The sequence below is a fragment of the Poecilia formosa genome, unplaced genomic scaffold, assembly GCF_000485575.1.
Source record: "Poecilia formosa unplaced genomic scaffold, Poecilia_formosa-5.1.2 Scaffold80, whole genome shotgun sequence".
Classification (NCBI taxonomy): domain Eukaryota; kingdom Metazoa; phylum Chordata; class Actinopteri; order Cyprinodontiformes; family Poeciliidae; genus Poecilia; species Poecilia formosa.
This window is the reverse complement of record NW_006800019.1, coordinates 1608894-1636182: the sequence shown is the minus strand read 5'-3', so window position 1 is coordinate 1636182 and position 27289 is coordinate 1608894. Positions and strand designations below refer to the sequence as shown.

Below are 27289 nucleotides of genomic sequence, written 5' to 3'. Positions count from 1 at the left end.
CTCAAACCACGGCCACATAGTTCGCAGCCACAGTCGCTCGTAGATAATGTGTTTGTTCGTTTCTGCTCTTTCCTCCTTCCTCCCCTCCGGTTTGAGAGTGTTTTATGCGTGTTTTTCTGCAGCTTCTTGGAGGACTCCGCTTTACCTCAACTCACCATCCTCAGGAGTGAATACATGCCCAGCTTCTGAAGACTTCCTTCAAAGTGTGAATTCAGCCTTTAATCTATCGTTTAACAAAGAAAAAAAAAAAACATTTGTTCACTTTGGTTTCGGATCCCATTCATAGCTGTAGCAATCTCTCTTATTGCTGTTTGGATTCCTCTGGATCCACAGTTTTGTCTGCTGTCTTGTGCATTTGGCATGTCAAGAGGATATTAATGCAGCGATCCATCTTTTGCATTCCTGGTGTTCTCCGCTGTGTTAGAGTCAGCCAGTGTTTTCTGTCTATTTTCCCCACATGAGTTGCTCCACAAGACCCGAGCCAGAAGCTACTGAAGTGAAAATCTCTTTGCTTTCCAGGTCATTTTGCATTGCAGATGCACTGCGAGGCTCGGCAGCGCGTGTTGTTGACATCGTCAATGACATCCTTTCCGGTAGCTACAGTGGGGGCGGAGCAGGCAGGTGAGTACAGATGGATGTCCTGCTGAGGGTACAGCTGTCCTTTGTCAAAGCAAACATCTGGTAAAGGTCGGCCCGTTCTCAAGCGGCGATGCTGCAGATGGCGACAGCGGCGGCAGAAGCGTCGATGCTCGCGGCACGGCGTTCACGAAGCCCAGCCGCCGCGTGCTTTCAAGCGTGTCTTGGCGCGTCCGTCTTCCAGGTGTTTGTCAGTACAGGTTGTCCTTAGTGGTGGAGGTGTGTGTGGCCGTCGAGTCGTCCGGGAGGGAGCCGCGTCGGCCGAGTCGTGACCGACACTGCAGCAGGTTTTGAAGCTCTGTGGACACGCTGCTGGAGAAAGCCGTGTAGATCCACGGGTTGGTGCACGAGTTCAGGCTGGCCAACAGCATCAGGATTGTGAAGGCCACTCCTGCAGAGGACACAGGAAAACAAGCACATGACTAAAATGCAGCATTTCTCCACTGTTAGTCATCGAGCAACCAGGAAGTTCAATGTGTTCAATTTGGGATATTTTTTTGACAAAAAGATTTCACCAATTCTCCTTTACAGAGCAGCTCCAGCTAAGGCAGGCCGAATGGACGGCATCTCAGGAGATCGGTTTGCAAGTTTTGCCACAGATTGTCAACAAGTTGTGGGTTTAAACTTTGACTGGGCCATTCTGACACATTAATATTAATATTAATATTAATATTAATGTACAAGACTCAGTTTTATCGCTGACTCTGAGTTATGGATTTTTTGTTTTCCTTTTCTGGATTGTCCTGCACTCGTCTCCTTCCATCTTGAGATGAGACTGGTCTACTTCCCTGTCTCTGCTGAAGAAAGGCATCCCCACAGCATAATGCTACCACCACCATGTTTTACTATTGCGATTATGTTTTGGGTGTGATGTGTTAGTTTCCTGCCTCTCATGGCATTTTTTCATGCATCCTCAAAGGTTAAACTTTACTCTCCTTCTCCCACATGTTTGCCCCTGGGTGGATCGTGATGCATTTAAACAGCCTTTCTATGGATTTTCTCTCAGCAATGGGTTTCCTCTTGTCAGGTATCTCTAAATAGCAGACTTGTGGAGCACACAAGTCTGGTCACTCCTAGCTGAGCTGTGGATCTCTGCAGATTCTTCACCGTTACCTAGATCCTCGTGTCTGATTCTGTGTTTAACGCTCTTGTTAAGGTGGTCATGTGTTTGTGGGTCTACAGTCGTCCCAGACCTGCGTGTTCCTGAGCTTTCATGGTGCGGTTTGTTCACTAATGTTCTTTAAAAAACCTCAGAGGCTTTCAAACACATCTGGATTTGCACTGAGAAGTAATTACTCAAAGGTGGGCTCTACTTACGAGTTAGGTCATGTCTGAAAGCGACAGGTTTGACTGGATTTCATTTAGTCGTATCAGAGTAAAGGGGGCTGAATAAGAATGCATGATAAGCTTTTCATAAACTTTCTTTTCTAATTCGCTTTGACCTATTTAATTAAATACTGTGATTTATTTATTTTTTTTAAATTAAAACACAGCAAACTGTGAAAAAGTTCAAATGGAATGAAAACTTTTAAATCAATACAGTAAGTAGTGAGGGACAATTTACAGTTAACATGTAATTGATTTCTCCCCAGAAACAAACATNCTCCAGCTAAGGCAGGCCGAATGGACGGCATCTCAGGAGATCGGTTTGCAAGTTTTGCCACAGATTGTCAACAAGTTGTGGGTTTAAACTTTGACACATTAATTAATATATATGAATACCCCAGGGAGAAAAAAAACTGTACCTACTTCCTTTTTTAAATTTTGTTATGGATCTAATAATCTAATAATACATTGTTTGTATAACAACTAGAATAGTTTACTTCACTCGGGAACAGCAGAAACGCTGAAACCACTGTTTTGAATACAGAGCTGATAACAATCATGTGTGTGTGTGTGCGTGTGCGTGTGTGTGTGTGTGTGTGTGTGTTTCCATTTGTGTGTTTGTGGAGCTGCATGCAAGGAAGGACTCATTCATATTTAAACTTTGCATATGTATGCGTGTGTCCGCTCGTGTGGGTGCTTACAAGCTTACGTGGCTCATCCGGCGTTGTCCACCCGTGTGTGTTTTTGGCCATGTGTGCAAGCTGCTGGCACGCACCTACGTGAATGAAATGTGAACACCTGGCTGCGGTGCAAAATTAGCATGGACACAAACAAGCTATTTACTGTGGCTCACCCACTCGCCCAGCTAAAGGCGGAAGCAGCCGCTCTTGGTTGCACCGATCTCTGGCTGCCAGTAAATGCATCAACAAAAGTTGTTTTGTGCTGAAAATCTACAGAGACATGCGATCCAGGGGGGTTCTGGTTGCGGGTCAAAACAAACATTGTTTTTTGACCTTGTGTTTCATTCGCCATTACGTCATCTGAGCTGCGGCCGGTTCTTGTAATCAGAAAATGGTCCTTGGAATAACGAGGGATCCTTTCTCAGTGAGATGGACAACAGCAGCGATCGGAGGCTGCTGCTGAGTAACGCAATCGCTTAGTTTTTTTATTTTTTTGGGGGGGGGGCTGTGCAATGTGGCAAAACAGATCAGGGTTGCCCATTTAAAGCAATTAAAAGGATTAACATGGCTCAGGAGAATGAATGCATGTGGGACAAAACAGCATCAAGGATTCACTTTAACTCCCTGGATGCAGATGCTTGGTTGTCTTGTTTTTTTTTAATTTTTTGCTTAAGGATTAAAAACAAACTGTGACTTAAACAAGCATTCCTACTTCTAAGACTTTTTGTTGCATTAGAAAGCAAAAACTTTCTTGTGTTTGATTGAGATTTCATGTGACTGACACACAAAGTTCTGTATAATCCTGAAGTTGAGTGACAGTGGATATCAATTTCCAAGCCGCAGATTCTCAATTAGAATTTGGTTTGGACTTTGACTGCACTGCAGCGCTGGTTACATGAGTCGCTCCGTTAGAAGGTGAAGGTGGTTGGCGCTATCCATCAACTCTAACCAGTATCTCCGCAGTATGACTCTGTCACTACCATGTTTGTTCATGTAGAAAGCTTTTGCATCCATTGCATGGGAGGAAAACTGCAAAGAGGACCTCTTATGTCTTCCTTATTGACTCTAAACTATTAGTTGTTCCATCCACGGATTGTTACACCTGAGCTGTGAAGTTCTCCATCTCCTCCGGTTGCAACGTATGTCTTGGGTTTTTCTCTGATTATTGGTCTCCTTGCTCAGGCTTTCACTTTATAGTTATTCTTTAACTTACTAGTGTGTACCCTGTTTTTTTTTTTTAACTTGTTTTGGGTTTTTTTTTGTTTGTTTGTTTTTTTATGAATGTTTCCATTCTCTAATGCTCTCCAACAAACCTCTGAAGAACATTTGGCTTTGGCTGCAGGGGATTTGGTTGTACTGGATTTTATCAGAGTAAAGGAGAGTTTATATTTGTAAAATATGCTGAAAACTACAAATTGTCCTTCTACTTCAAATTTGGGATCTGCTTTGTGTTAGTCTGTCACATAAAATTCCCCACAACATGCATGTAAGTTTGTTGTGCTGCACCTTTACGTGATGTTTGTCACCAACCTTGGTCTGGAGGGTCTGGATCCCAGGCCGCCCACAGCTGGACGATGAAGAACGGCGACCAGCAGACGGTGTAGACCAGCACTATGACCAGGGTCATCCTCACCGTCTTGGACATTGCCTTGGTGATGCTGGGGGGTGGAGTGACCTGATGCGGAGGGGGGGCATAGTCCAGGGAGCAGCGGACGGACTTGGCACAGGACTCCCGGAAATCCGAGCCGTTCGGTATTTGCTCCTGCGTCAGCGATGTGGCTGCTGTCTGATGTTCGCCGCAGCAGCTACTATACTGAATAACAGACGGCACATAGTCGTAATGTTCTCCCACTTCGCAGTCGTGGGCGTCATTGTCCTTCAGGAGCTGTCCTCCTCCTGCTCTCCCCGTCGCCTGTCTTCCCCTCTCCCTCTCTCGCTCGTCCTCCTTCCTGAGGCCCTGGAAGCGAAGAAGGATTTCACTCCTCTTGAGCTCAGCCATCATTATCCTCTCTGACTTCAAGTAGATGTTGTTGTGGATCTCCCGGAAGATTCTTATCTGAAACACAGGATTTGTAGCAGCAGATCAATGCGAGGAAACCAGATGAGCTTTAAAAAACGCCATGTGCCAGAATAAAGAGAAAGAAATTGAACGCTCAATGGACATAAAAATGAAACTATGTTGGCTTCAGTTGTCTACAATAAAAACCGACTGTGAAACTTTTTAGTAGCATCACTAAACAGGTTTATCTCTTCACTGCCTTAGAGAAAGGTGGCCATTAAATTTTATTGCAGTGAAATGTTTATGGAGCTCTTTTTAACTACTCAATCTCTTGCTTCTGTTCCAGTTTTCCTTTAAAAGGAAATCTGAAACCCATTTTAGAGGGATTTTATGATCTCTAATTCACCGCTACCTCCAAGGTTGTGGATCTAATTAACCAAACGTAGCTTTCGGACTCACTACGTTCAGCATTTTTTCAGGTTTTGATCATATCTTCCCAAATACGGTGGCTCTCAAAAGTGCACACTTTCCTGTGAAGTAAAAAACGAGATCACGATGAATAATTTCCTATGGTTTTCCACCTCTAAAGTGAAATTTATTTTGTCCAACTGAACTGAAGCCGACAAATCCACAAGAGGAAAATATTTTTTTGTTTGTTTTGTTATTTTTAAACTGCAATAACCTGGTTGCGCAAATGTGGACACCCTTAAACAGATATGCTGTTGGAATGTGTTTGATACTTTCTCAGAATTACGTCTAACTTCACATCTATTAACAATGATTTTGAATCCGATTAAACTGAAACAAATTTCAGTTGTCCCAGTGTGCTTTTCATGTCTTCTACATATTTCAGCTAAAACTATAGTTAGCAGAGAGGCTACAGGATTAGGAGAAGCTCAATGTTTGAAGGCACCAACTGTGACACAATGAAGCCAGTCATCATTAACTGGGAAAAAGAAAGAAAACGGTAAAATTACAAAAACTGGAAATTTCTCCAAAACTGTCTCCAAAAGAGACAGGTAGGCAGCCAATTGGGAGGGCAACAGCAGGGTATGAGCAAAGGTTTAGGTCAAAGGTTGTAGAGCTGTGAGACAGAAACCTTTTCTTCAGGCAAAAAAACTCTCAAACCTGCAACTCCCATGCAACTACGTATTATGATCTAAAGAAATTAAACTTAAAGTATTGGAATTGGTACACAATTCCAAAATGTGTGCTAGACAACACAGATCCTCTCCAAAAGAACCCCACACCACACGTGGTAGTGGCAGTATTATGCTCCAGGGTTAATTTTGGCTAAGTTCACACTGTAGCTTGAAGAGACCCAATTCTGATTTTTAGTCTGATCGCATTTTTTGTTGTTGTTGTTGTTTTTTTTTGTTTTTTTTGGGGGGGGCGGGGGATGGGCGTTCACACTTCCAAACATATGCAACCTGTACTTGTATGTTCTCCAGTGTGAACTGCCAACAACCTGAAAGTGTCCCGCATGCGCAGTAGAGGGCGCAATAACATGAGCGCGTGCTCAGTGTTTTGCCAACCGCCATGAAAAAGAAAGAAGTGCTCAGAGTTTACGGAAGCAAACATGGATGCTAACGGTGGAGCATAGCTTACGATTTTGAAGTTGTTGTCCGACCGGAGCCAGCATATTAACAACTTAATCCTCATTATAGTCCGCCGTGGTTGTTATTATTCTTCCCGCTTGTGCTCATCAGGACGCAGAATAGTGACGTTTGTAGGATGCACCTGAACGTGCATCCTACGTTCAGGTAGGATGCACGTGGTAGGATGCACGTGGCCTGGACTTCAGGTCACATTAGAATCGGATATGTATTGGCTGTCAAGTGGCCTGGGTCGCATTTAAAAAAAAATCCGAGCTGTGTTGTTCAGACTGTCTTGAAAAGATCAGGTACATGTCGCATTAGGTCAAATTAAAAAATAAAAAAAATCAGAATTGGGTCTCTTCAGGCCGCAGTGTGAATGCAGCCTTTGATCAGATGGAACTAAGAATTTTATTAAGTTGTGTAAAGGTCTCAACAGTTCCAAATACCTGTCAGCTCTGCTTCAAACCTCCTGCTGTCTGCTGGAAGCTAAGGACGAAGAGCAGTTTCAGTTTAGTTCTTAAAGAATTACTGTTGGTGATGAAAATTAAATTGTCGGAAAGGTTAATTTAGGGTCACAAACTAAACTTAAGAGACAATCAGCACAATTACCTAAAAAAAAGGCAGTGGGTAAGAGATTTCCTTACATTCTGACAGACCTGGAGGATGGTACATGGCAGAGTAGGCAAATATCGTCATGTCAAAATGTAAGATGTTGACAGACTCATGCTAAAGAAGACTGAACATTGAGTCAAAATGTGTTTTAGCAAAGTGTTAGTCTAGGGTGGTTTGCACCTTTTTAATATCTTTCTGTCTCGGATATTAATTTGTCTCTCAGCTACATTGTAAAGAATAATCTATTTTATGTGGAAACAATAGAAATGCGACCTCACTTTTTCAAATGACAAACACGAACACCTAGTGTTTCGACACATGCATATCCACATTTGAAAGCCTTTGTATATAAAAAAATATTCTTCTTGATATGAAAGGCCAGCTTGAGAAATGGGCCATCAATTTGGTGACCTCCTGGCAGGTCGCTCTCAGAGCAGCCGCCTCAACAGTGGACCTCCAAGCGCTGTTTTAATTAGGGAGAAACGGCCAGACTCTTGAAATATCTTTCCCCAAATAGAGCAGGACCGCTGGGAGGCAGTCCAGAATGCCTGTCCGCCACATAACACCAACTGCAGCGTCCCGTGTGTGATTGGACAATGGCTGCCAAGTGCACCTCACATTTCATTCATGCCACATGCATCATTATCTGATGAGGTTGCCTTGAGCATGTAATCCTGTTATCAATAGTCTGTGCACGCTGCGGGGAAGTGGCCGGCGCAACCAATATTACCTGACAGATGGTAATGATGAGGGCGGGCAGCAGGAACACAGCCACGGTCATCCAGGTGACGTAGGCCTTCAGCCCCCACGGCTCGGTGAAGTGACCCCAGCACTCGAACTCACCCGGAGCCACTTCCGAGCGGGAGAAGATGAACACCTGAGAGATGTAACAAGAACCTGTGGTCACCACTCCCTCAGACCTGACACAAAGTAGTTTCCAGTCACCTGAACTGTAGTGACCTCATATAGTTAAAAATAAACCACCAACACCTTGAGCTGGTCTGTTAAAGCCAGGGTGTGGAGGCCTGATTAGGGCTTATTTCTCTATTTCAACATGTTTGTGTGGGTGCGTGTGTGTGTATTTTGTTCGCCCCTCCCTACCTGTGGTATGCTGAGGACCAGAGCCAGGGCCCACGCCACTATCACAGGGGTGTTCCAGCGGGACATAGCCCCAACGCGGTAGGCCTGCAGCGGGCAGCAGATGGCATGGTGTCGGTCGACTGTCATGGCAACTATCATGTAGGAAGAAGCAAACATCCCCACAATCTGCAAATACTTGACGGACCGGCAGAGCAAGTCGGGCCCCTGGAACCTCTCTGTTATGTCCCATATCAGCTGGGGCAGAACCTGGACACAAACATTTAGAAAACCGCTATTAGTTGCAGCTCGTTTTAAAGCATTGTTGTTGTTGTTGTTGTTTTTTTGTTGTTGTGGTGCAGAAATGTAGAGGTGAAACACCGAAGGTCATCACAGGTGATACTGGGTGTTATCTCTGCTGCAAGGCTTATCCTTCTGCACCACAGGCTCCTATTCTTATCCAGACGCACATCAGTAAATCACAATGTTACAGTGGATTACGCACCTCCATGATCACCTTAACATCAAGAGTCTATTTATATGCACCCGAAAACTGTTCCAGCAATTGACCCTAAACTCATGTATGAAACTAAAGTTCACTACTTTAAAAAAAAAATAAAAAAATAAAAACGCTGAGCTACACACTAAAAAAATTAAAAATCAGCAAAACAGTGCCATTTTAGTTGTTCATTAACTGTCAGATTTTTCATTTGAGTCTCTGTTAATATTTCCATCCAACACACATTAACAATCTTAACAGGCACAACCTACAGTGCCTATTGTTTTTATTTTGAGTTCTACATTTTTTTTTTTTACATCCAGAAATGTGTTTGTGTCAGGCAAATGTAAAGTGGTATATAATTTTCCCAAGCTTCTTTTCCCAAGGTTGCCGTGTTTTTAGCCCCATCAGGTCCCCCAACTGAACTGAAGAAAAGCATCTCCACATTTCAACCTAGGAGTGTGTGTGAAGGGTGTGTGCAGTGTTCAATCTTCTCTCCTTCTCTATATTCCGATTAGGTGACATCTGGAGGCTGTTGGTTGCGCTGGATTTTATTGAGTGCATTGTGTCATGAGGGCTGAATAGATGCATGTAATGCTTTTAAGCTGTTTTTTGTAGAAAGAAAAACTAATAAATCTAAACGGAAAATAAAAAAAAAACATCACATGGTACTACTTTGTATATCAGATGAGATCTCAGTAGAATACATCGAAGTTTATGGGTCTGATAGGACAAGAAACAATCTAGAAATACGCCCTGCCTGCTATTAATACATTTTATTGTATTAAATAGACGATTGTATTGCATTATCATGACAAGCACATGAAAATCTTACTGAGACATCACATTACGGTTCTTATCAGCAAGAGTTCAAAGCTGCAATGATGTAACAGCATTTGAAAAAAGTGCAGTGGCAGAAAGTCGTCTGAACGCGTCATTAACATTACAAATTGTCATGATGGCACAAATTGGTTCCGTTTGGTTTATGCAAAACAAGACCTGTTATCAAAACAGACCTGGAACCAGTGAAGCCTCACGTTGGCACGCAAAAGAGCTGGCATGTTTACTCCGATTGTTTCTGGTTCCCTGCGAGATCTTCTTCTCTGAGGGAGCGGCCTCCAAAATGTGTTTTCCATAATGACGGAAACGTCAGCGCATAAGCGCAACCAGTACGTCTCTTTTACTTAGTTTTAAAGCCCTCTGGAAATATCTTGTCCGGATCTGAGATGCTAGATTGGCAAAACAAGTTGGTGGATGGTGATAGAGAGTTCAGAGGTGATCCAGTATTTTATGCAAACACATGGAGAGCAAATAAGATCTGGATGAGGTTGCGAAAGGAAAATATTCTTCTTTTTTATAAGTATAATTCTTCTCAGGAACTCAAAACAAACCAGTTGTAATTTTGTAAACCAGCCAGGTGAACTGACCAAGATAAACCTGGAAGCCAGACAGTGTGCTCCGACCTTTGACCTTTGATTCTGCTGCAGCATTGAGGACGTTGAGGACAAATTTGCACATTATGCGTTAAACTTAAGATTTAAACATTGCTCTATATATTTAAGAAAATAATGAACAGTTATTTATGTTTTCATTTATTTTTATTTGTTTGTTACTCACTTACTTATACTTCATGTTAATTACCTAAACAATTTATTTAGTTTATATTTTCATTAACTTTACTTTCTGACCTAACTACTTACATTCTTCCTCGCTTATTTACTCACCTGATTGTGCACTCAATCACTTGCTTACTTGTATACTAACCTAATTACTTTCTATTGTACATATTTTCTCAACTACTGATTTTGTAATTATTTACCTATTTCTTTAATCACATATTTTCTTACTTATTTGTCCAAATATTTACTTAGTTTCTTGCTTATGTTTTTACTTAGCTACCCACCAAATTATATGTTTTTTTTATAGATTCAGTGACTTTGCTATTTCTTTCTTTTGCTCTCTTTCTTTTTTCTTTCTTAACATTGCTAAAATTAACTATTTATTAGTGGTATTACAAACTAGCCAAATTATTTACTTTCTTAGTCAGTTACTTTTCTTAGTACTGAATTACTGATTACTTACTCACTTACTTATATGCCTAAATACTCACCTTCCTACTACTTACCTTATTATCTATTTGCTTACAAGTCTAATTGTTTTCTACCTTAACTACTTGCTTTGTTTCTTATTTACCTGATAAATTATCTAATTAATTACTTACTTAGTGACTTATATATTTAACTACTTAATACATTGATTACTTACACTATTTCTTATTTTTTTAATTACCCATTAACCTACCTAAAGTCACATTCTTACATATGTTTTCCTTCCTAATTACGTACTCGTCTACTTCTTTGCTTACCTAAATAATTACTTATTTACTTCGACAATTTCATAAAGAATAACTTGTCACCTTTTGATCTGCTGTCAGTGCTTGAGTTAAACTAGACGAACTGACCTGAAAGAGCGCCACCACCAGGTCAGCCACACACAGGTTGACCATGAACAGGTGCATCGGTGCATTGTGCTTCCTCCTTCTCAAAAGCACCCACAACACGAAGCTGTTGCCCAGCGTGGTGAGAGCCAGCACCACCCCCAGGATGGCGATCTCGGCCCGGGCCAGGCCTGGGTCCCTCACCCTGGGCTGAGGAACGGTGTGAGCCGTGGTGTTGGAGCCGTTCTCTATTAAGATCCCAAAGAGGGACCCTCCGCCGCGAGAAATGTTGAACGAGTTCAGCTCAGTGACAAACGAGGAGACGTTGTTTCTTCCCGTGGCGCCCGGAGAGGAGAGACCTAACCCATCCCAGTCTGTTTCCACGCTGATCCTTTCCATTCCTGAGAAAACAAGCAAAGTGTTAATGTGTTTATTGTTTAGAAAAACAATTTCCGGCTGAAGACAACAAGCAGAAGTTAAACTTGGACACGCACTCAGAAAGAAGCCTGTGTACACGCAGTCTTGTCACAACACAAGTATCATGTTAGATAATTAAATTAGTCATTATTAAATTATCCAAATGGAAACTATTTTTTTATTTTCTGGGTTCTGTTGGGTGCTTCTTTTTTTTTCTTCAGTTTTCCATATTTATCCAAACTCTTGGACCTTTTAAAAGACGAGGATTCACATACTGACCACAGGCTGTTTGTTTTTGGAACATCAGGAAAAATTTCACATTATGCGCCACAAATAGATTTTCCTAACTAGTTTTATGAAGTTTTGACTGAAAGGTAGACGTTGCGCCGATCATGTTCCATTTTGGTGCTTTCTCTGGTTTTTTTAATAACCCGAAAACGTCTCCGCTTGTCCATCTTTCGAAACTTCCAATTTTTTTCTGACGCAAGTCCACTTCAGCTTATTTTCTTTTTCAAACTTTCTCAAGGTTGAATTGACAGTTTTTCCCGTTATCCCACCAGCCTACATCCATTCACCTCTGCTCTCAATCGCTCTCATCCCATGGTTACCCCAGCCCCCAGCATTCCTGTTTTCCCTTGTTTTTGTTCCCTTCTCTGCAGAATTTTTTTTCTCTCTCTCTCTCATACATTGTTTCATTCTTTTTATTCCCCCCTTCCATCATGTCGCACTGGCTTTTGATCGCAATAAACTTTTTGGTTTATTTTTCTTTGCTTCAAAATAAATGCCAAATGAGAATGGAAAGTTGAGAGGGGTGAGATGATAATTTGAGAAACAGAGTCATGGGTAGCTCGGGGTGAAGGGTTCAAACTTGGTCAAATAAACTGGATGCAGGCTGAAGGATGTAAGGACAAACAAAGGGACTGGAAAGACAAGACATAAAGTCCAAAAATACATTTGTTGTAGGACATACGGTCTGAAGATTTTGTCACAAATGTTTCAAATTATTAAAAGAAACGACATCAGACAAAGACAACCAGCTCCTTCTCTTAGTCCATGAGGAAGACACTCTTTCTACTTTTAAGGAGAAGCTTAAAACTTTTCTTTTTGATAAAACTTGGTTGACGTTATCCAGAGCTATCGTATGCTGCTTCAGACTTTGGCTGCTGGACGACAAACTGACCGCCGTTCCTCACTCTGCTGCTTTCTTCTTCTACTACTCTGCAATTTACATCATTTGTTGTTATTTACTACTTTACACTGTTTCTCAGTATTTTTAGCTCCATAAAAGTGTTTAGCTTTGGCTCTTTTCTGAAGGGGATCGTCACTTGATATGATGTGAAGAACTAAACGCTCTTCTTATGCTCAACTTTTTACTGTTCTTTAACATCAAAAGTTTATTTTTTTTGTCCTCTTTCATTGGAAACATTTGTGACAAAAAGAAAAAGAAAAAAATCTGTATATAAAAAAAGACTTTTTAAATCAGACATTGCACATTGCAGCCTTTTAAATGTAAATATGTGCTCTAGTACCCTGGCCTTGTAATATAGCTGAACTGCAGATAGATTTGCTTTTCATCAGTAGTCTGATCTCTTAATGGCTCAATACGTATTAGTGAGGGGGATTGGGAATAACTATTTAGTTTTTCCTTTATTTTTTTTTGTCCTTCCAAACTGTTTCTGTAATCTTCAAAATGAATCTTTGAGCCTTTTGTTGGTGAAGCCTTTCATTGTAATTTTACTCGGGCACCTACGATATACCCCTGGTGCAGCTGTACCAGTAAAATATTTACGATAACAATTAAGGTGGCGTTACCTCTCAGGATCCATGTCCTATGAATTATCACCAAGTGCCATCTGATTTGGCTTCCTCGCGGTTTAATAACTTCTGTGTCTTTCAGTACAAGTGTCACAATGAATGGATGCCACCCCTATAAATAGCCCTGAACCGACCGGCGATGATATTGAGCGATCAGATGTGACTAATACTCCATTATGAGGTTATTGTCACCGCTACACTGAGGCCTAATGACCAATTTGCAAATAATAACCCCTTCAGTGACGGCCGTGTGAGATAACAGAGCTTATAATACCCCCGGCCTGATGTAATGGCTCTGCCTGAGGAATTTTTCAAGCGGGTCCAGCTGGTCCTGTGTGTCCAACAGGAGGTTGGAGATGTGGAAAGAGGGAGAGCTACGCTTTTGGTTTATAAGATTTCCTACATGTGTTGTTTGGTTTTTTTTATTATTATTATTCCAATAAAATATTAAGTCCATCCATAAATATTGTTTGAATTCAGAGCTTCAGAATGCCTCCCTATTACATTTTAATTATATTCCTCTGCACACAGCAAGGTCTTCCACTCCACCAAGGGATCTTCTGACCTTGCGTTGGTACAACTCATGTCCTTCTCTGTAATTACAGCATAATTTACGAGCTCATTAATAAGAGCTGCTGTGCTACTTCCAAACCAATAAATAATCTTATTAAAAAAACGCTCCCTATGTCATCAGTTTCTCATGTGAAGTCCTGTTTTTTTCCCGCTACATGTGCAAATGAAGTACACGGAGGTCATGGAAAAATAATTACAAGTATTGGAGGAAAATCAAATAAACTTATATTAAGTTTAAGCAGAACAATCAATTAATTTCATGCAGAGGTGTACGTCTGCAAACGTCTCTCTTCATTTTAAGCTCCTGCTGCTCTAAGCCCTCAAAGCACATTGTGTTTTTTAGCTAAATGCTTCAGCTTCATTTGCTTTGCTTGCGCTTCACAGACAGGCTCCCGTCTACTGGCTCAGTGGGCTACACGAACAGGAGAGCCGAAAACTTCTGCCGCTCATATTTCCTGTATTCAAAGAGGAAAGCTCGCCGCTGCATGGTGAGAGAACATCACGTCTCCAGAACCGTGCCGGATACGGTTTAATGTATTCCAAGCACATTGCATCAATCCCCGTTTGTCCAACTGGCTTAATGTAAAGCTCAAATTATCCCATCTCCCCACGCTGGATGGACTGTAAACACCGCTTTTAGGAGTTGCTCCACTACATTGCTTCCCCTCTTTCCTCTAAAGCTTTCAGTCTGATTAATGACAGAGTTGGAAACCCCACACACGCCCAAAAGCCCTCCCTCCGCCTTCCTCCCCACGGACAAGCTGATGTGCAACCATCCATTTACCGCTCTGTCTTGTGCTGCCTTCCAGCATGAGGCCCAAACATACAAAGCCTCAGGCAGACAGAAACAGATTGTTAAAAGTGTATAAAAACATTACAAGTCAGCCCCTCGCGCCTTTTCAGTCTTTTCTACCACATGTTTCGGTAATTCTCTTAAATGACATCATGTGCAAGCTATGCCAAGTTAAAAAGGCAATTAAAGTTCAGGACCAGATGTCCTAAAGAACATTTTTTAGGTGAACATGGTTGACAGTGTTTAATTGCAGAGACACGTAAAGAGTGCTCTGAGATGATCCTTGTCTTTACAAAAGCCCTGAGATAAATAGCAGTTGTCTTTGTGCCTTGTTTGTCTTTACTATTTTGAAGAGGGGCTGAGAGAAGTGGCCGTCTGTGCCAGTTCATAGTTGTACTTCAGGCAAACAGAAGATCATGGATGGAAAAATCCTAAACCAGGGATCATCAGTCGTCACAATCCAAAGTGTCCCACTTCCTCCTGCCAAATAACGTTTCTGTACTGAAGGAAAAACCAACATAACGCTGAGAAGATAAAAAACCACAATTTCTCAAAATGTAAAACAAGGTTATGTTTATTTAATAGTAAGAATTAAGGAAATGCAACCATGTAGCTTTGAGACAAACAAGACAACACTTAGGTCTGTGAAACAGTCCTTGTTCCAGGATGGAAAATAAATAGAAATGGATTAACATTTCTTCTTCTTTTTCTTCCTCTTCTTCTAAATGTCATTAACCGTTATGCTGAGTTTCTCTGTCATGAAATTACAAAATTCTTCAGTTACATTTAATCATTCAAATTGTAAGAGGTGTCAACAAATGTGCTACCAAAAGTTTTGCAAAAAAATAAAAAATAAATAATTTTTCTCATACTAAATAAGTGTATATATATATATATATATAATATGTACACAATTTTTTCATATTTTTCAGGGTTACGTCGTGCCTTGGATGGATTTGGAGGGATTTGTATAATGTCAGTTTTAAGATGATCTGTGCTGCATCGGTAACTGAGAATGGCATTAAAAAAATATCCGGTAACACTTTATTTGAAGGGGTGTGCATAAGACAGACATAACACTGTCATAAACATGACATAACATCTGTCATGAATATGAACAAGTCCTTATGAATGTCTGACAGTTGTCATGAAGTGTTAGTCGGTAAATAATGACACTTTTAATGCAAAGTTGCTTTTACAGTTGCATTAAAAGTCCATTAAAAATGCCAACTTTGCATGATTTTGTAAATAATGACAATTTAATGCAACGTTGGCACTTCTATTAAAAGTATAACAAATAAAAGTTAAACAAAAGCACATTTTGTCAGAAAAAATGATGAGGCGTTAACCTGGCTATTCATGTATCCAAGTCTGTTACAAACTGAACAAAAAAAAAAAAAAAAATACACAGAAAAAAAAAGAGTACAAAAGAGCCCCCCTAAAAAGGCTGAAAAGCTGAAATCAAGAATATTCAAAACATATTGTTCTCCCAGAATGGCAATAATAAACTTGTCAAACTCTTACAAAGCTCGAGGAAAACGACATGATGAATCCCTCTCCCTGTCTGATCAGAAAAGACTTGCATAAATATTCCATTATGTCAGAAAACAAAACGATCGCTTGTACATGCCGAATCTGTTTTCTTGTAATTGAATACAGTTAAAAGGTTAGGAGAATGTTTTTAGTATTATAAAGAGACTTTTAATTGTCTTGAAAGGTTGTCTGTCTGTGCGGCAAGATGATAAAAGTATTGAAGAATTCAACAACAACAACAAAAAAAATCATTAAAGCCAAGTTTGTATTATAAAACTGAGACTACAGTGATGTCTATAGAATATTTATATTAACCATCTTTAACCAAATAAGTATTTTTAAGGAAACCAAGATGTTTTTTGTGTCAATTGGCGAGAAACAAGTTTTCACACATTAGGTGTTGTAATCCAAACATAATTAGAAATCAATCACCTTCCCCTGCAGCCTTGCTCGTCTTGATTGCACTTGTCAGTCCCTTGATTAGTTTCCGTTGACAAGGTCCAAGCCGATCTGATCGATGGGAACCTCTCAGTCCTCATTAGCAGCCCTGCGTGAACCACAACAACATGCTGCAGATTCCCTCCTCTAATCTTCTCTTCGTCTGTTTTTGTTCTCGCCTCTCGTTTTCATCACTTCTTCGCTTCTCCATCTGTCAAAGTGCCTCCAGTACGTCTAATTGTTATTTAGCAACAAATAACTCCTAATTTATGGGGTGTGGCAGCAGGAAAAGGCACGCTTAAAATAAATCCGAGCTGACAGGCACTAAACATTTGATATAAGCTTGTTACTGGGAGTATCATATGCAGCTGTCCTTCATACAGCATGGCACTTCACATACAGATCAATAGGTTCTTACAGTGTAAAGGCTTGGATGAGTCATGTGGTGCCGCCGGTTTGGACGGCTGACATTTCATCTGCATGATAAAGTGGCTGTGACCACAATTTCATCTTTGAAACCCCATATTTCATCAGAACCTCGCTATCGCGCTCACATCCAGTGTAAATTCACCTTCCGAATGATTCTCAATGACATCTTGATGCTATAAATGCGCTTATGCATTTCAATTTGTGGAGGGTAAATTCAAGGCTTTGTATTACCGACTGCCTCTCTGTTAGCATGGGTTGACTAAAAACTTTGAGTCCAAAACCATCCAAAAGGTCAAATATTGTTGAATATTATCGGAGGTCAAATGTCATTTATGTGGCCCCTTGAAAATCTAGAGGGCCACATGAATAGAAGGTTCAATGTAACATTTATGTGCTTAAATATTTTTAATCAATAAAATCAAATCTGCTTTTATTTGTAAAGTGTCAAAATACAGAAGTGTGAGCAAAGCTTCAATATTTAACTGAACATTTAATATCAATATTAATGATCAGTGGAGATAGCCGATTGTTAATATTTTGTTTGTTAACATGCAGTTTTATCAATGCATCTAATCAACACCTTCAGCCATTTGAGGATATTTATGACCTAGATCAGTGTTTCTCAACCCTGGTCCTCACAGCCCCCCTGCTCTGCATGTTTTAGATGTGCCTCTATTCCAGAACAGCCGATTCAAATGATTGCATGACCATCAAGTGCTGCAGAAGCCTGTTAATCACCCAGAGATACAATTCAGGTGTGTAGCAGAAGGGAAATACCTAAAACATGCAGGACAGGGGGGGCGGTGAGGACCAGGGTTGAGAAACACTGACCTAGAGCATATGGACGATCAAACCCATCTGGGGATATGTGGTAAGGTGGTTGCCCACTTTGTGTTTGGTGTCTTTATTTTGGTTTAATTTTGCTCACCAAACCCAGGCCTGGTTACTACCAGACCTGAAGAATCGGGACAGCACTAAAAATGTGGAGGAGGCTAAAAGTAAATGATGCATTCTGAGTGAATCTAAAGAAATTTAGGAAAAGATGAGAAACAAAGACATTGGCATCTATCAGCCTGGAAAGAGTTAGAGAGACATTTCTAAGGCATTTAGGTTGCAGTGAACCACAGAGCCATTATCATCCACACACTGAGAAAACATCAGGGAAGCTTCCCGGAAGTGTCCAGTTTATCAAAATCAGTCTAAGAGGACATCACCAGCACATCCAGGAGGCGGCACGGATTTCTTACAAAAGTTCTTACAAAATAGTGGGACACTTACATTGGGTGGAAAACTTACGCAGCATGTCAGACAAAAGCAGACAATTACCCAAAACGCATCTGTAAGTTTGCCTCGAACTAAACAAACAAAATAAAAGCAGCCTAGAAAAACCTCCAATGTGGCTGTGCAGAAACAATTTTGCAAGCAACAGACAAAATTTCTGCTAATCAGTTATCGCAAATGCTGACTGGCAGGAATTGCTGCAAAGCGTGGCAAAACTCAGCAATTAATATTAAGGCGACATTAACTTTTTAAAATCGGCAGCAGGTTGGTTTTGACAACACTTTTCCTGTAGTTATTGAAAGCACTATTTTAAAACTGCTTTTGGCATTTATTCTGATTTCCATTCTGTTATCAACATTACTTTGATGATCTGAAATTTTTCAGTGTCCCAAAAAAAAAAAAAAAAAGTAAAGTAATTTAACAACGCTGAGACTCCAGCACTATAAGCAAACCATTTAAGCTGATAATCGATTAAGGGACACATGAGGTTTCTCAGATGAGAAAAGGAAGGCACTGAGTTATCCATTGACACTCAATAATATAACATCATCACCCTTTGGAAACTTTCAGCTGTTCCTGACGCTGTCTCGTGCTTTTTTTTTTCTTTCATTCATGCATTTTTACACATTTCTCTTCTTCTAATATAAAATAAATACAACTATGATGGGCTTCAAGCCCCAGTATTATTGAGAAAAGTTAGAAAAATGGAGATCTGTGCTCTTGAAATTTTAATGATGTGAAGCCAAACCTCGTTGGGCTTATTTATTAGGGTCACTGACTGACCTCCTCTCAAATGAGGTTAGCTGCGTCTTGCATTCACACACACAAAAAAAAGGCAGGGAGTGCGTTTCCCTCCTTCAGCCAATGGGGAGGTCTGATGCAGAAGAGGGTCCAAGTCCTCTTATCATTACTGATAATGTCTGCTCATGAGACCATGGGCTGTTTTCCTTGTTATGTATCATTAACTAGTGCACCAACATCAAACCTGCGCCTTACACAAAACCGGATGTCACGCAGGCTATGTAAAATTCAGAGCATCGCCCCTGCAGACTGAGAAGAAAGCTGCAGTGTTACCACTTCAACTAAAATAAGCCTGGAGGTTGGCAGCTGATATGGTCAGACCTGCACCACATGATGGAATGATTCCCTTTTAGAAACCGGGGCGAACAGACTGTGACAATAACAGTGTTGATTGCGATTATTCCTGGCGGGGGCCACAATCAAGCGGCTGATTTTGTGCACATCGTTAGAAAAAAAAAAATTGCTCTTTTCGGGGAAAAGTCAGCTTCCTGTTTTCACTTGCTGCGGTTTCTTGATTCCACTGATAAGCCAGACAGATTTACTTTAGAGCTTAATTTAGACACCATTCTGACATAAAGACATGTTTCACTGTGAAAACTCTGCGATTATCACTTTTGCTGGCAAAGAAAATATTGCTGTATAAATGACCCCCTCTGTTTTGGTGAATCTCCCTCTGAAGTCAGGCACGAAATCATTAATCTTTGAGAAACCAAACGCCCAACAATCTCCTGCTTGGGATAAATCTTCTCTGGCCATTTTCAGAGCCATCATTTTCTCCTTTAACAATATGGGCAGGACATTAATAATTTTTTGAAAAAAAAAAAAAGCTTCAGATAAACCGCACACATAGGCTGCACAGGCAGGCAAGCGCAAGGTGAGCATCATGCCTCAGTCACGTACCTCGCTGTCAGTGCATTGTAGGTTGCCTCATGTGTGTCCTTGGTTTCTCTCTCCCTCTGTTTGGGTATAAGGCAAAGTGTTAAGAGGCGTCATCATTACAGTCCATTAATATTACATGCTACAGCGGCTCACATTAACAACCTGACAGTCCCCTCCTCTCTCTCTCATCCCTATCCCCCCAGACCTTCTCGCTAATCCATGGAAAAACTTAGACAAACAAGTTCTCTGGGAAGAACTGGGGCAAAATACTTCAGATGGAGGACAGTCAGCAAGACATGAAATACTGTTTGACAGTGCTGTGTTGTATTTGTTTAAATTGATGTCAAAATAAATAAAAAATGTCATTTCATGTTGTTGTGATAGAAGCTTGAAAAAAGTTTTTTGTTTTTTTATTTTCTTACTGAGATATTCCAGCATCAGATGGAAATATTGACTCTAAGAGTATATTTTTGATATGAAAATGAATGAAAGTGTTTTTGTCGATATATATTTAAGGCAACACGTCAAACACGCAACGTTTCCATATGTGACATCATGGAAAAGTCAATAGAAATCAGCCAGCGTTAACAGGGAGAAAACGGAGGACCTCCACACGTCTGGTTCTTCCTTGGGGACAATTTCCAGATGCCTGCAGGTGCCACATTCGTCTGCTCAAGTAATTACACAAAACTGTAAACACCGTGAGAGTGTCCAGCTATCAAAGAGTTCAGCTAGGAGACGGCTGCTGTGTCCCAGTGACGAATGTGCCTTGGTGTGAAATGCGAGTATCAACTCTCGAACAAAAACAAAAGACGACGTGAAGACACTGGTGGAAGTTTGTTATGGCGCGTCATTATTGTAAGTGGAACTAAAGCTGAAATGAAAAAAAAAAACACTCAGGGAGGAAGAAGACAATAAAAACGCGAAGCAGACAAACACATTTAATTTTAGTTTAAGCTAAAAACGAGGGGAAACTTAAGAACACCATCCTAGCTGTGGGGTGGCAGCATCATGATGTGGGCATTGTTCAGTGTTTGCAGGAGGGACAAAAATACATGACATTACAAGGAAAGAACAACACATGAAAATATTAAATCAACATTTCAAACGGTTTGAGCACAATATAAAACGACCCAAATCACAATGTAAGAGTAGACCTGAAGTGGCTTGAGGACAACAGTGTCAGCGTGTTGTGAGTGTCCGGAGCAACATTTTTCGGGTGGGGCGTTAAAGGTGTGTTTGTGAGCCAAATGGCCAACGGTTCTGACTCAGCCATGTTTGTTCTGTCACAATGAGTCACAATTAGGGCAAATGGATGAGAAAGGTTTCTAGAAGGAGAACACTTGACCCAAGTCGCACAGTTTGAAAGGTCATTCCACCAAATACTAAGGAGCAAACTATGAAAAAAAAAAAACCTGATTATTCTGGCATTTAGGAAAATAAAATAGCTTTGGTCACCTTGATTGACTCAAAACAAGAAACATTTTGACAGATTTAATGTCGAGGATTGTTTGTAAATTCTAGTTATGCTACACTTAACAAACACTACTACAATTATATACATGTAGTTATATATAAATACTTAATAATATGTTTGATATTATTTGTAATTATGTATAAAAAAATTTAACCACAAATAACAAATGATCAACAAAACATTTTTTTTTCCTGACTTACAGTCAAAACAAGGTCAACTGCTGTTCTGGCATAACATTCATAATTTCAATAACCCATTTCATTTTTTTTTTTTTTATGTGTGTCATTTCTAATTTATGTACAAACGTCATATTAAGAAATCCCTCAACAGCAAAAGGATTTTTATAACCTGTCATTGATTTTCATCTTGTGTATTTGTCTTTTTTGAATGTTTTATATTTGTGTTTATATAGTCCTGTTGAAGACAAATTTCTATTTCCTTTGGTTTCAGATAAATCCATGTTTCTGTTTCTGTTCTATTCTATTTTAAATAAGACAGTGTTGAGCTTATTTAATGCCGATGATGAGTGTATGACTTTGTTTTAACGTACATGTAGCATATAATCTAATTAATAGTCAAAATGTGCACAACACAACAATATTTACAGTTACAACACTATATTTTCCCCGTGAAAACATAAACATACACTGTGCTGACTCAGGTCCACCAAGAAACAAATATGGATTCATTTTATTATTTTGGCCGGAACATGAAATGAACAACATTTACAGAAGATAAAAATTATTAAATATCTATAAATGGCATCGTTTCTGCCTAGGTGATAGTATAAAAACACCAACATGACACAATACAAATCAGTGTCAGCCATAAAAAAAAAAAAATCACCTCTGACTAAGGAAAGATTTCTACTTACTGCTGTCCTGCTTTTGTTCTCAGATCCAGATTAAAACCTTTAGTTCTTCAGCGTTTTCAAACACTGCTCACCGTCCCATCAGCTGACTCCTCAATGAATCTGTCAGAACTGAAGAAGGAAAAAAAAAACATGGCAACTTTTTTCCTGGCCAGTGCTTCAAAGACAGAGTCTGTGCAGGTCCCCTTATGTTGTCCTTTCTGGGCTGTAAGTCACAACTGTTTATTGGTGAGGTCCATTTAAAAGCCATGTGCGTCTCAGTTCTTTTCACTCCCTCGATTTGCTTTTGCCCATTGTGCCGTGCCTCCAATACCACCAGCACAACTGAATTTCAGCTCCGTGTCCCCCACCCTCCCCCCCAACCCCACAACCCCGACTTCCCACCTCCCGTTCTTAGCTTTCTCCTCCTCCCAGGTCAACCAGCCTGTCCTCTGTGACTGAGGGTGGAGCCTGCTGTCAGCAGCGGAGGGAGGATGTTACACATACCTATGAAGAGAGAGAGAGAGTGTGTGTGTGTGTGCGTGTGTGTGTGTGGGCATGTGTGTGTATGCGCGTTTGCGTGTGTGTGTGTGTGTGAGACAAAAACAGACAGGGACAACTCTGTTCATACATGTGTGCGTGTGCTGTATGTGTCCGGGGCTGCGACGTGAAGAAGAAAGCCATGTTTATTATTGTGAGGAGGACAGACCAAGGTGAAGGTTACGCAGCAACCCTCCCATCCTCTTTCCAATCTAATAATTTGTCTCTTGTATAACTCATTGGCTGTGTTTGTTTTAAATTCAGGCTCACACCTTTTGTGGAATGCTTTTTTTTTAGTTGTTGTTGTTTTTTACTCCTTTGTTGATGGAGGACAAGAACTGGAGCACCTGGTGAGGAATGAGGGGCGGCTGAGTCAGCTGGGTCACACCCTTGATGTATTCACTTGGGTTTACACAAAATAAATAAAATGATTATGCATTTAAATTTCAGCATTACAGCTCCTTCTCTCTCTCTCTCTCTCTCTGCCCCTGTTTCTCTCTCTCTTGGGTGTGTATGGTACTTGTGATTGTAAGGAAATACTGCTGGCATGCATGAAAACATTCACAGGTGTGCACAAGGGAGGGGTTGGCGGTTCACAAACCTACGTTTGCTCCAACACAAATACACAGAAGAGGCAACAGGAAAATTGTGGCTATAAAGAAGCATTGCAGTAAAACTTTCCGTCATTGTGTTGCTTTACAGCCAGAAACTGTTTAATCTGAAATGTTTTTGATAGGCAAAATATGAAATAGTGCATAGTTGTGAGATGGAAGGGAAACGTGGCAGTGTTTTCGATTTCTTTGCATAAATAAAAATCTGAGAAGATTTGCACGCGCATATTTTCAGCTCCCTTCACTTTGAAATCTCTAGACAAAACTGCAACCGAAGCCGTCCTATAGGTCAATCATTTAGTTTTATAATATACCAAAACAGAACGAAACTGAAAAGTGGAAGAGCAATAATAAACAAAACTCTTCTAAAACTAAAATAGTGTATAGGATATATTTATTTTGAACGGCCAGTCAGAACAGCTTCACATCTTTAGGGGACGTTTCTATGCTGCACATTAAAAACACTTAAATTTGTGGTGATTTTTCTTTGTGAAATAGATGTGGTTCAGTTTGATTGGAGGAAAAGTTTCTGTGGGCATCGATTTTTAATTCTTGCCACAGAATCTCAGTTGGATTATCGTTTCTTCGCCTTTGGCTCGACCATTCCAACTCATAAATATACTTTTATTTAAATGCTTCCACCTTTGCCAAGGCTGTATGTCTTGGCCCAGCCGGAGGGTGAATGACTGCCTAAGTCTCAAGAATTTTAGATATTTGGTGTTGAGCTTTCTTCCAGGATCACCGTGTATTTAACTCCATCTTATGAAGGAAAACATCCCCAGAGCCTCAGGCCTCCAGCACCGGTTTTTACTGGAGGGATGTTTCAGGGCGATATTTTTTAGTCAGCGCACAACATTTTTGCTGCCTTTTAATACCGCAGAGCACAAAAATGGACGCTATAAATTGGGTGGCGTCTGAAGCCGGTTGAGTGAATGGGAGCAACATTTTTCAGATCTTTACATGCAAACTTTAAAAAAAAAAAAAAAAAAATCATGCGTCGTTTTCCTTTGACTTCCCAACTTTGTGAATTTGTGTCGGTCTCTCAGAGAAATAGTTTGAAGTTTGCAAAAGTGAATTATGTCAAAACGTGAAAAAAAGTAAAGGGGTATGAAAAATTTGCAAAGTGCTCCGAGGTATGGTAATTTTATTTATATAGCACATTTTCAGCAAAAAGGCAATTCAAAGTGCTTTACATGAATTAAAAGGAAATACAAACAAAATAACAAACCAAAGGAAAGAGCAAAAGAAGAAAAAGAATCTAATAATGTTGATCCAAAGTATATAAACTAGATGCTCCTGTTCATGGATGCTAGATAAATGTAGGTATCCAAGATCTGGTCTAATTCCTTTAAGTTAAGAAAAGTAATGCAGCTAAACTGTTTTTTTCCACTAAACTTTATGGGACGGAGGGTATCTACAGACATTTATCTTTGTAATATTTAAACCCGAGCCACCCTCCTCAACAATCTGATACCAGCTAAAGTCAGAAGACGTGTTTCTTTCCCTCAGGTATTGCTTGACTCGCCTCCTCAAGCTGAACCATTTTGTCCTAAGCTGAAGAGGTGGGACAATAGGTTTCACTCTAACATGATTATCCTGGCTGCCTGGATCCTGGAGAACATTTTGTTTTAAAGCAGTAAAGCAGCTAAATTAATCCAATTTGCTCACTGCCAAAATTGACAACTGATGAGCCTGAGGGGGAGATAAGAAGAGATTCTAGTAAAAAAAAAAAAAAATCATGAAATAAATAAATTCTTAAGGTCATGACCAAAAAATTAAAAAACAAAAAATCTCCAGATATATGTAGTTTTTTTGGGGGGGAGGGGTGGGTTTGTTCCAATACAACATTTTTTCTGCTCTGTCCATCATCCACTGGAGCACCTTTTTGCTTAACATGTTAAGTCGCTTGGCAGGAGCGAAGCTCAAAAGGAATGTGGAGACTTTAAATATCTCAGATCATGACAGTCTTTTCCTTTGAGATTTCTGGCTGGTCATTCTCCCACATGTTGGAGCTTATTTTCAGCTGCGGTTTGAGCCAGAAATGAAAACGACAGCTGTTTCTCTTTGAGATGGGTTCTCACCTGCTAACACCTCTACCCTAACTCCTTTCTGGGACCTTTTTTGGGGTTTTTTTTTTGCACAAAGATTTCTTACAAACACCCAAGAAAGGCTGCATAATAAGCCGTACGGTCAGTGAAGTCAGAGGCCCTGCACAGTGTGAAGAAAAGTTTGATGGAAACACTAGAACACGCCAAAGGGAACTCCAATAAAAAGAGAAAATAAATCAATCATGTTCACTTTCCAGCCCAAAGAAGTTGGCAGCAGACGGGGTTACCTTCAGCTGGAGCTCAGGAACAAGCAACGCATATATATGTAAATATATATATGTATAGTGGGAAGTTCATTTAAAAGAGTCAAGCTGTGCACACAGTACAGAAAAACACCACTGGAAAGAAAAATGGCCACTGGAAAGAAAAATGTTGGGGAACATCTGAGGGAATCATTAACCGTCAGATGACCAATAAATACCCGAGACGGACGGAGAAATTGGGGTTCGTCTTTTTTTAGGGCTCATAATAACCACGAAACCCAACATCTCAAAGCTCCTTTTCATGAGATTACTTTTGCAAACCTGTAACCGGCCTTCGAAAGGATGCATTCCACATCTGCTTCAAGCATCTGGGTACAGCTTTAATGTTGAGCCACAGAAATGGTTAAAAAAAAAATGAAAAATGGTAACTGTATTCTAATTTTCTTTTATTAAAGGTAATAATGTGTAATGAAACACTTCAGTCTGGAAAGCTCAACTAGTTCTGTTTTATCTGTAAATGCTGTTTTCCTCGGCTTTGTTTTTTTTTTTTTTTTTTTTTTACATAACCGTCAAATGTGGCGTTCACAGGACAAATTTCTGTCAAAATGTCTACTTTCTTCGCAAATTTCTTAACGTGTCAGAAAAACAACTGTTGAATCTTTTGAATGAAAATCCTAATGTTAAAGTTTTTCTAAATGGAAAATCAGATATCAACAAAAAAATATTTGAGTATTACATTTTCATCATTTTACACTTAAAGTCATTTCAAGACTTCTTACAAACAAAAATCTGAAAAGTGTTGTCTGACATGTGTATCCATTCTTACTGAGTAAATGAAAAGCTTTTACTAATGAGTATCACTGTCAAAGTCAGAGTGCAGACGTCTAATAAGTATCTAGAAACAGGCTAAATATCCAAATACTTTTTACGACCGTTTACATAAGCCTGTGGGTCTGTGTCAAGAAGACAAACATTATTTATTTTTATCATGTTTAACTTTATGATAGAGTTTACAAAGAACAGAACACAATCTAAAGATGATAGATTGTGTTTTAAATGTTAGAGAGGCAACAGAAAGAGGTGTATGTTCTTAAAACAGCTTTGTGATCATAATTTGAACAGTTCTTTAGCTGTAATTAACTCACTCTGGCTATGAGCGACTGTTTAGATTTTGTCCGATTTAGATGTTTAAATATCACTTGCAGACAAATTTGTGATTTCATTGTGCACTTATTTCGAGTGAGGAAATTAATCAAAGCTTAAAAACTGGAAGGAGAGATTGAAAAGTCAAACCCAGATGCATTCTGCACCATGGCTCCAAAATAATCTAGGCTCTGGTTTACCAACACGAAGAGTCAGAAGAAGCAGTCTTATCGTTTGGTGGGATAATAAAGTGAGACATACATCTTGCTGCAGGTTAACAAGTTCTAGCTGGAGCTCATCTGAGCTAATCAAGGCAGACTTAAAAGAGTGGCAGAGGAAACGGGGACTTCTCAGTTCTTTCTGTGGTTAATTGGTTCCAGTTATGGAAGCGTAACCCCTGCTTCTAACCCCTGATCCTTGGATGGACTTCCACACCAAATACTCACCTTCTCCTCCTCATCCTGGATCATCCAGATCTCAACGCTCCCTGTGCCTGCCTTTCATCCTCACCAGGAAGCAGAATTTGACAGATGC

At 40.1% G+C, this 27289-nt stretch overlaps 1 protein-coding gene across 1 annotated transcript; it reads right to left on the bottom strand.

The window, feature by feature from the left end:
* avpr2aa (arginine vasopressin receptor 2a, duplicate a) lies at nucleotides 1–27289 on the bottom strand. Its single transcript, XM_016673684.1, has 8 exons — nucleotides 27202–27289; nucleotides 22175–22282; nucleotides 19845–19900; nucleotides 10889–11265; nucleotides 7953–8198; nucleotides 7582–7728; nucleotides 4173–4698; nucleotides 1–1027 (listed from the first exon to the last, which is right to left on the bottom strand). Exons 4-8 carry the CDS (start codon nucleotides 11261–11263, stop codon nucleotides 828–830), a joined length of 1494 nt encoding a protein of 497 aa, XP_016529170.1. The 5' UTR covers nucleotides 11264–11265; nucleotides 19845–19900; nucleotides 22175–22282; nucleotides 27202–27289; the 3' UTR covers nucleotides 1–827.

Excerpts from the sequence above, each read along its gene's own strand:
- avpr2aa (XM_016673684.1), bottom strand. The coding sequence starts at position 11,263 with ATGGAAAGGATCAGCGTGGAAACAGACTGGGATGGGTTAGGTCTCTCC. Across the intron at positions 7,729-7,952 it reads TGGTCCTCAGCATACCACAG|GTGTTCATCTTCTCCCGCTC; the intron begins GTAGGGAGGGGC and ends TACATCTCTCAG. Across the intron at positions 1,028-4,172 it reads TCCAGACCCTCCAGACCAAG|GAGTGGCCTTCACAATCCTG; the intron begins GTTGGTGACAAA and ends TGTCCTCTGCAG.